This window comes from Tauraco erythrolophus, chromosome 19, assembly GCF_009769465.1.
Source record: "Tauraco erythrolophus isolate bTauEry1 chromosome 19, bTauEry1.pri, whole genome shotgun sequence".
In the NCBI taxonomy this organism is placed as follows: Eukaryota; Metazoa; Chordata; class Aves; order Musophagiformes; family Musophagidae; genus Tauraco; species Tauraco erythrolophus.
Genome location: NC_141483.1, coordinates 3,694,597 through 3,703,882, shown reverse-complemented (window position 1 = coordinate 3,703,882; position 9,286 = coordinate 3,694,597). Strand labels below are relative to the sequence as shown.

The following is a 9,286-nucleotide window of genomic DNA, read 5'->3' as shown; positions in this document are numbered from 1 at the left end:
CTACCACACCGCCGCCTCGCTGAGCTCCGGGTTGGGGTGCGAGAGAGCCCCGCTGTAGCCACTATTGCTGGACATGGAGAAGGGTGGGCTGGGCCCCCCGCTGAAGACCTCCCCCGGGATGGGGTGCAGCGAACCGGTCATCCCCGGCTCGGGGCTGGGGGTGTCAGGATGCGAGATCATATCCGTGTACCTTTGGTTTTCTGAAGAGTGGTGTCCGCTTAGGGGGGGCTCCAAGGGTCCCAGGGGCGTGGAGCCAGGTCCTGAGTTCTGAAGGTAGCTGGAGTCGGCTGGGGACTGGGCTTGGGAGGGCGGCCCGTGGGGGAAAAAGTCATAGTTGCCTCCCGGTCCGTAGTAGTCACCTTGGTAATCTGCGGGATGAGGGGAGAAAAGGATGGAGCTGGTCCCCTGGGGTCAAAAACCTTCCAAAATCCCATACCCAGCCCCTGTCCTCCCCCTCGGGCACAAGTGCCACCTGTATCAGTGCCACCTCCTGGGGTGCAGGGCCCAAAGTGCCCGTTTGTGGATTTGAGCCGGGTCTGAGGGAGAAATAAGCCCGTCCTAAGGGCTGGAGTGCTCATGGCCCCCTCCCTGCCCAGCCGGGAGGGAGGGAGGGGATGTGGTGGGGCAAAGAGCCCAGGGCTGGGGCAGCTGGGGTGGGGAGGGCGGATGTAATTTAATTCTTATTTAGTGGTGTGGGGGGGAGAATTAAATATATATATATATATATATAAAGGGAATGGGGGAAAAGTGTATATGTATAAAGGGAATGGGGGAAAAGTGTGCGTATTTATATATACATATATAAAATGGAGGGAAAAATAAAATGGGAAAAAATATATCTAATGGGGAAAATAGATAAATAAATAAATAAATAAATAAATATATAAAATGGGGAAATTATATATATGTTTAGCAGCTTGGAAAGGATCTAGAAACAAAGTGCAGAGCAGCCGGGGTGCCTGGGAAGCCCCTCGTCGGAAGACACGCTTTGAAAAAGCAGCTCTGGGGGGGGCTCTGCGCGGAGCGGGGGACGAGGGGAGGCGGCGAGGCCGCCCCGCTGCGCCCATCCCGTCCCGTCGGGGCGGCGGGGGGCCGGGCGGGCGGCGGTGACCTTCCATATGCTGCGGGGCCGGGAGGTAATTGGAACAAATGCGGCCTGAAATGGGCACAAAAGCCCCGCAGCTGGGGCTTTGTTCGCGGGAGAGGGGCCGTCGCCGCCCCCGCCGCAACGCCCGGCCCGGGGGAGGCTGGGGGGGAGGGGGGGCGTGAGTGTGCGTGGACGTGTCTGCGTGTGCGTGGACTTGTGTCCGTACGGTGCCGTGCGTGGATGTGAGCACGCGAGTGTGCAATGGGGGCTCGCAGCCGGTGTGCGCGGTGCACGGCCGGGGGGGTGCACAGGCGTGGGGGTGCACAGCTGTCTCTGGGTGGGGGTGCGCACCCGTGGGGGTGCACGCACAGATGCTTTGGTGTGCGTGGGGGGGATCAGGGGTGGTGTGGCGGTCGCGGGCACGGCCCTCACCGTCCCCTCGGGGCCCCGGGCGGCTCCGCTCCGCGCGGAGGGGGACAGGGAGGGAGGGGAAGGGGTGGGGAAGGCGGAGAGGAGGAAAAGGGAGGGCGGGCGGCGGGGAAGGAAGAACCCGCGGAGAAGCGGGACAGGGGAGGAACAAAGGGGAAGAGGGAGGGCAGGAGCGGGGGGGTGGAAGGGGCAGGGCCCCCGCGGGCGGACCCTCACCTCCGTAGTACGTGTAGGGCGTCGAGCCGAGCATCTCGGACTCGTCGAGGCGGCCGCCGAGGGGCCGCATCCTGCGCGGGCTGCGGAAGAAGGCGTGCCGGCGGGCGCCCAGCGCGCTCAGCTGCTTCATCCGCCGCTCCTTGGACCGGCGGTTCTGGAACCAGACCTGCGGCCGGGCCAGAGTCAGTGCCCGCCGGGGGTACCCCTCTGGGTTGGGGACACCCCCCCACACCCCGCAAAGTATGGCTGGGGCAGCTGGCGGAAGGGATGGAAATCTTGTGCCCGCCTGGGAGGGTGGTTTTTAATGACACCCTCGCTCCCCTCGCTGCCAATGGTCCCAAAAGGTGCACGGAAGGGTGTGGGGTGGCATAAAATAACAAGATTTATTAAAATCATGCCCCCCCCCCCTCGGCAGCTGCATCCCCCTGTGCATATCCTCAGCCTGTCTGTCCCTACGAGGGAGAGGGCAGCCAGAGAGTACGGGAAGAATAATTTTCCCTTATGGGGGGGAAAGAAGGGAGGAAAAAAGGGAAGGAAAAGTCGGGGAGGAACTCCGGATGGCAGCAGAAGTAGGTGGACAGTGGGCAGCAGGAAGAGGGGCACCTGCTGCGGTGGGAAGGGGGACAGAAGGAAAGCTGGCCGGTGAGGATGGAGATAAAAGGGAAGGGAGGGACACAGACACCTCTCTACAGGGCATCCATCGGCTGAACCGCAAGGCCTCAGCCCACGCAAACCTTTCCCTCAGCCTGCTGGGGTGTCCGGATTATTGCCCCAATCCCCCAACACACACACACGTGTGCCCTGTGGATGGGGCAGCTCGGGGGAACGAGCACATCACATTCCTTCAGGGACTTGTGCTCCTCTCTGTCAGGAGCAGGGAATCCCAGCTCCGTTCCCAGCAGAGCTGAAGAGTCCTCCCCTATTAATGCCTCTATTAAAGCTCATTAATCCGTACGTTTCCGCAGGGATTTTCTTCACGGGGGCAGCGCAGTAAGAAAGTGCCAGGCTGCCCGCAGAGCGCCATGGCTTCTCCTTGTTTTCACAAGTCCGGAGCATCTGTCTCTTGGGCATTCCGGGGGATCCTGCTTGGCCCTGGGGGAAGCCAGGCCAGCCTGGCCAGCTCATGTCCTGGGGCTGGTTTCCATCTCTTCCCATGGGGTTGGTGCATCGAAGCACAGGGTGAGAGATCCCCACGAACCCACAGGAGCATGGGGTGGGCGCAGGGCTGGGCCTGGGGTGAGGCTGGCAGGGGACAGAGGGGGTTTGCCTGTGCCCATTTCCCCAGCTTGTGGGATCAGCCTCGCTGTCCCAACCCCTCTCCAGCACCCAGGGGAGACCGTCATGGCCTTGAACCACCTGGGGTCCCACCAGCACCCTTTCTCCTTCCCTCCCCATGCAGGTCCTTTCCCTGTCTCTGCTCCATTAGAGGAAATCGCTCCCTGAAGCTCTGATGTCACAGGAACCTTGGTCTGCAGCGGGAATGACGTCGCTGACCAGCCCCATGACATCACGCTGTCAGGTGGGGAGGGCTGCAGTGGGGCAGGGGGGTGAGCCGGGACAGTGGGCTGGGGCTGCCCTACCTGGATGACTCTCATGTTGAGGCCGGTCTCCTGGGCCAGCTGCTCTCGGATGTGGCGGGTGGGTTTGGGGGTGGCAGCGAAGGCGGCTTTGAGGGTCTCCAGCTGCTTGGCTTTAATGGTGGTGCGAGGCCCCCTCCGCTTGGTGCCCGAGTTCTGCTCCTCGTTCTCGTTGTTGGTGGTCTCCTTGTCCGAGGAGGTCGAGTTGTCCGTCTCCTTGGTGTCGTCCTGCATGGGGTCCTGGAGATCCGGGGACAAACTCCTGTCTGTACATGAGGACACTGTAAAGGAGACCCAGAGAGGAAAGGGGGTGGGGGGCGAATGACTTAGGGGAGAGATCAACCTCCCCTCTGCTCTGCCCTCCCCGGCCCAGCCAGCCTGGCTGCTTTCCAGGAGAGGTGTTGGGGGGGTGCTGGAGAGCAGCAAGGGGTGCAGATCACCTCTGACCCCCCGGTACCCCTAAAGCATCATCCCCCCAACATCACGCAGAGCTCCAGGCAAGCGCTGCCTGATCCAGCCCCCGCGCACCGCTTCGTGCCAGCCAAGGGGAGCTGGGGCGGGGCTATCCCCCAGGCCCACCGCAGTCCCCGGCGCTCCCCCTCTCCCCCCCTGCGCCTTTCACGCCTGGAAGCGGGGTGTGCCACTGGGAAGAATGCAACCGGTCCGCGACAGGGTTCGGGGAGGGGTCTCCAGTCACTGCCTTGAGCCTGGCTCACACTCCCCTCCCAGCCACCCCTCCCGGGGACCCTGATGCCAGCACCCCCCCACCAAGGCCAAGCTCTACTCGCCTCGCTCACAGCAGCGGCCCCACTGACTGGCGTGGCAGGATCCGGCCCCGGGTGCTGGACGGAGAGAGAGCCCACGGAAGGGGGTGAGCACAGGCGCCTGGCATGGCTGGGACAGCAGGAGTGGGCCTGATCCTGCTGTCCTGACGCAGAGACAGCTTCCAAGGAAGTCAAATGGGAGCTTTGCCTCTGGGTGAAAGGAGGCGAAGGATCAGGCCCGCGGCGCGGGGGGACCGGGCACACCCGCAGGGGGGGCTGTGGGGTGGGGGGGGGCTCCAGGGTCAAGTCTGGGGGGGGGTCCCGGCTCCTCACCACCCCACATCCCCGCTGCCGTAGGGGCCATGCGCGGGGCAGGGGCCGGGGAGCGACGCTGCGGGGCCGCACCTCGGCCACGGCTCGGTCCCACGCGTGTCCGCGTCCCGCGTGGGGCGGGGGGTGTCACAGGGGCTTCTGCCCCGTTCGAAGGCTTTCACCTCAAATCTCCCCCTCCCCCCGCGGATTAACGGGGGGGTCGGGCTGGCTGCGGGGTGCAGCCCCTCACCCCAGAAAGCCAAACCTTCCCGGCGCGGCGGGACGGACCGGCAGCACCGACGGCAGCTGCCCGGAACGATCGGGCTCTGCCTGTTCCTGCCGGTACGAGCGACACGGGGCGCGTCCGCGGGCGGTGCGGCGGGCTGAGCCGCTCGTACCTGAGTTGAGGCTGCCTTCCTTCAAACTGGGAGAGTTCAAATAATCCTCTTTGCAAACAAATTTGTTCTCGTCTATGATATAGAGTTCCTCGCCCGTGGAGAGCTGCTTGTTGCAGACCATGCAGGTGAAACAGTTCAGGTGAAAGACTTTATTCCGGGCTTTCCGGACGAGGTCGCTGGGGGAGATGCCTTGGGAGCAGCCGGCGCATTTGGTACCAAACCTCCTGGAAAGAAGGAGAAAGGCGAGAGCTGGGAGCCCCGGCGGCGACGGGCTGCGGGTGTGTGTGTGTGCGTGTGTTTACACCGATCCCCCTCCTCAAAATCCCACCGCGGGAGCCCGATCCTCCAGCATCTCTCGCTGGGAGATTTGGGGGAGCAAGCGATTCGCACCCCGACCCCGCTGGAGTGAGGAGGAGGAGGAGGAGAGCCTTAATCCCCGCACAGCCCTGCTCGCAGGCGCAGGGCGGGCTGCGGAGAGAGCTCGGATTCGGGGTGTCCCTACCAGGGAGGACGACACACACATGGGCATCCTCGACCGGATTTGACCCCAGAAGGGCCGGAGGAGAGGGGAGGGCGGCGGGGTTTCCCCTCCGAGCTCCGCGGGGGCGAATTTCGTTTCGGCCGGTGCCTCTCCGGCGAGGAACGGGGGTTCGGCTCCGCCCGGCGCCGGCTTGAAAATCCCGGGGAGAAAACGGGCAAACTGCGGTGAGAGCGACGGAAAAAGGGAGCGGCGGGTGCGGGGGGCACCGCGATTCCAGAACAAAACCGGGCGGCGGATGAGGAAGCTCGGCTCCCCCGAAGCATCCCGGGGTCCCCAGCCTGGCGCTGGCACCACCCCGCTCTCCCGAGGGGGATTTTTCCTGGTTGGAAGCAGCATTTTGGAAATCTCCCGATTTTCCTTTCCTTCGCTGGAAGCAGCGCGGTTTTTTTTCCCCAGGAGATGCCTTTATTATTATTATTTTTCCAGAGAATCCGAATTAGCTGGAAACGATAACGATCTCTCCAACAAAAAAGCAAAACAAAAAAAAACCCCAAAACTCCCAAACCAAAACAAACAAAAAAGGAAATACAAATAAAATAAAAAAAAAAAACCACAACAAAATCAAACCCAAAACGCTCAAAACAAAACAAAACAAACAAAACCCCCCACTTAGCCATACAAAAAAAAAAAAAACACCAACCCACAAAAAATAAAAACGGGAGCGGAGGCTATCGCTGTCGGGTCCCCGGCGGAACCGGGGGCTGCCAGGCCCTGGGGTGCCCACGCAGGGTCCCCCTTTTTTCCCCTCCGGCCGCGGCACAACTTCTGCCTCCCTGTCTGCTCCCGGTGACGTTGATGTAGTGAGGGCATTAGGACTCATAAGTCATCGCCCCCCTTCCCATCCCGGCCCCTAATTTCCTCAGCGGCACCTTATCGCAGTCATTAGGGGCATTTAAGGAGCGGCGGAGCGGTGGGCCCCGCTGGCGGGGGTGGGGAGGGCCGTGATTTTGGCCACCGTCTTCACTGGGGCCTGTGGTCTCGGAAGGGGGGCGAGGAGACCCAGGCCGGGCACCAAGCTGCCGCCGCGATGCCAACCCGGGCCTGCCGCGACGGGGCGGGCGGCGGCGCCGGCGGAGCGGGGCCCCGTGCTGGTGGAGGCAAGGTCATGGGGAGATTTTTTTTTTTTTTTTGAGGGGGGCACAGCCTCGCCGACCCCACTTCGGGTTGCAACAGCGGCCGTAGCGCAGCCCCCGGCCCCCGCAGGGCTCCCCCGGCCCGAGGGGCTGCGTCCCCGGCGGAGCGGTGGGGCGGGCTCGGTGCGGATCCCCGGCAGAAGGGGATGGGTGGGGAAGCGGGGAGCCCCCCAAGCCCCCCCCAGAGCTCCAGGGGAGACCCCAGTGAGGCACTGGGCGCCGTGTGAACCTCTGCACCTTCTCGTCCCCGTTGGCGGAGGGCGTGGGGGGAACCACTCACCTAAAAAAGTCATTTTTGCAGTAGAGTTTCCCTTCCCTGGAGAAGCATTTCTCGGTGAGGTTGCACTTGCACTCGCAGCACTGGACGCATTTGATGTGCCATGCCCTGTCCAAGACGTTCAGCAGGAACCGGTCCAAAATCGGCCTCTCGCAGCCCGCACAATGCACCATCATAACCTCCGCCGGGGGATGGAGACGCGCAAAACGAGAAGTCAGCCCCGCGCCGGCACACGGCGGCGGCTCAAAAACGCAGGAGAAAAAAAAAAAAAAAAAAAGAAAGAAAATAAAATTAAAAATTAAAATTAAAAAAAAAAATACAAGAGAGAACAACGAAAAATTCAGGAGACGGGAGCGCAGCGACTGTCAAGTTCTTCCCCTTCTTCTCTCCGGAGCCTTGGCGGCGGGAGGGAAAAAATGACGTCCCCCCCCAAAAAAAATAATTAACAAAAAAAATCCAAACCACCTTCGAGAAATAATAATAACAATAATAAAAAACCCAAATACCCCCCGCGGTCCCTCCGGAGCTCCCCGGGAGCCGGCGGAGCGGCGGCCGCGCTGCTGGCGGGCTCTGCGGCAGCGGGCGCGGCGGGAGGGGTGCATGAACCCCCCCCCTGCAGCCGGCAGCCCCGGTGCCTCGCTGTGCTCCGCCGCCGCCGCGCCGCCACTCTCATGCTGTCCCCATCGCCAGCTTTGTCCCCCGCCTTAGTAATTCGCGCATCCTTATTCAGATTTAGTGACGTAGCGGCCCGCGTCGCCCCGGCGGCGGCCAATGGGGCGGCGGTAACCATGGCAACCTCTTAATTTATAGCATATCTAAATTGGCTCCAGCCTTGTGCTTGGCACAGAGGGAAAAAAACAACGCGCCTCTATTGTTGAGGGTGGCTTGTACCTGTGCCGCCAAGTGAGTATGCACCTGGCTGGGGGGCCGGGGGGGGCCCACGCGGCAAAGCCCCCGCTTTCCCCCCAGTTCGCCTTTTATTTTTATCGGTTTCTGTTAAAGGGATGCTCGGGGAGGGGCTGGGGGGGGTCCCGAGTCACCTGGTTTGGGGGGTGGTTTATTTTTCGGCCTTTTTTTTTTTTTTTTTTTTGCGCAAGGGAAAGAGGTGCTTTTGTGTGGAAGAGCAACAAGCGGGAAAAGGGGGGGGGGGGTGGATTTTTGGTTTGGGGGGGGAGAGGGGGCTTGGGGAGGGCCGGCTCCTCCGCGCAGCTTGGCGGGATGAAAAGTTCCCCCGGCAGCGAGCTGCGCGGAGGTATGCGGCACCCCCTCCGCCACCGACCCCCCCCCTCGACCCCCCGCCACCCCGGGCCTTTGTCCCACGGGCTCTGCCGCCTTCCCGCCCCTTCTCCGCTCCGCGTAACCGCTGGCAGCCCCTGGGGGGAAAGGGGACGGGGGGCGGCCCGGGGAGGGGGGGGGCGACGGGCCCTGCCCCCTCGGACACTGTTTTCTCTCTTTAATTCCAGGTGCGGCGAAGCTGGAAATAGCCGCTGGCCGTGCGGGAGGGGACGGAGTGCGGGATTGGACCCGGCGCTTGGGGGTTATAGGGGGGGAATGGGGGGGGATATTTTGTCTGAAGCCGGGGGGGCCGCTGCCCCCAGCCGGAGCTCCCGGCCAGAGCGGTGGGCTCGGTGTGTCGGGCGGCCCCGCCGCCTTTCCCTCTGTTTCCTCGGGATTTGGGAAGGGGACGGGGAGGCCCTGAGGTCCGGCCGTGCGGGGAGGAAGAGGAAAGTGGCAGGGCAGGTGAAGGCCGCCTCGCCCTTCTCCTTCCTCATCAGTTTTTCCAGCCAAAATTTCTACATTTATAATTTTTTTTTTTTTTTTCCCTGCTCCCATGGAGAGAAACACTCGGCCAAAGCCCGCTCCGGGCCGGCAGTCGCGGATCATCCCGCCGCCGGCTCCGCGCCGGGACGCGGAAACGCTCCCGGTAACGGGAAAAAAAAAAAATTCCACCACCCCGCCGCGGCACAAGGGCATCGGCGGGGAAGTGGAGACGGTTTTGCGTGTGCCCTGGGGTAGAGGTGTTCGTGGAAAGAGCAGGAATCGAAATAAGAAAATACAGCGAGAAGAGATTACAAGAAAAGAGAGAGAAAGAAAAGGGAAATAAAGAGGGGAAAAAACACAGGAGAGAGAAAACGTGTGAGGAAAAACAGAAACAGAGAAGGAAAAAAGGAAAAGAGAGAAAAAAAGGATAGAAAAAGGGAGAGAGTGAGGAAAAATAAATTAACGGAAACAAACAAAAAAAAAAGGAAGGAAAGGAGAGACAGAAGGAAGATCGAAAGAAAAACGAAGAAAAAATAAGAGAAGGAAAAAGAAGGAAAGAAAGAGGGAATAAATCAACGAAAGAAAAAATAAAAGAAAGAAGACACGAAATAGGACGGGGAAAAAAATAAGGAAAAAAGAAAAAAAGGGAAGAGGAAAAATTACCAGAGGAAAGAACTAAAAAGAAAGAGCGAACGGCGAGAATATAAAAGAAAGGAAACGAAAAAGAAAGCGCGACAGAAAAACGCCCGAGTGATCGAGCAAGAGAGAGGAGGGAAAAAGAGAGAAAACAA

At 61.0% G+C, this 9,286-nt stretch overlaps 1 protein-coding gene across 2 annotated transcripts; it reads right to left on the bottom strand.

Moving 5' to 3' along the window:
* LHX5 (LIM homeobox 5) lies at nucleotides 1-6,910 on the bottom strand. Of its 2 annotated transcripts, XM_086623539.1 has the most exons (6): nucleotides 6,738-6,910; nucleotides 4,784-5,007; nucleotides 4,098-4,283; nucleotides 3,313-3,590; nucleotides 1,733-1,898; nucleotides 1-368 (listed from the first exon to the last, which is right to left on the bottom strand). In XM_086623539.1, exons 1-6 carry the CDS (start codon nucleotides 6,908-6,910, stop codon nucleotides 1-3), a joined length of 1,395 nt encoding a protein of 464 aa, XP_086479665.1. The 2 variants fall into 2 exon arrangements, with proteins under 2 accessions (XP_086479665.1, XP_086479666.1); XM_086623540.1 differs by lacking the exon at nucleotides 4,098-4,283.
* Between the last annotated feature and the right edge of the window lie 2,376 nt (nucleotides 6,911-9,286).

Coding starts and splice junctions, on each gene's coding strand:
- LHX5 (XM_086623539.1), bottom strand. CDS start 6,910: ATGATGGTGCATTGTGCGGGCTGCGAGAGGCCGATTTTGGACCGGTTC. Junction 5,008..6,737: donor TGCAAAAATGACTTTTTTAG/GTGAGTGGTTCC, acceptor CCTTCTTTCCAG/GAGGTTTGGTACCAAATGCG. Junction 4,284..4,783: donor GGAAGGCAGCCTCAACTCAG/GTACGAGCGGCT, acceptor CCTTTCACCCAG/AGGCAAAGCTCCCATTTGAC.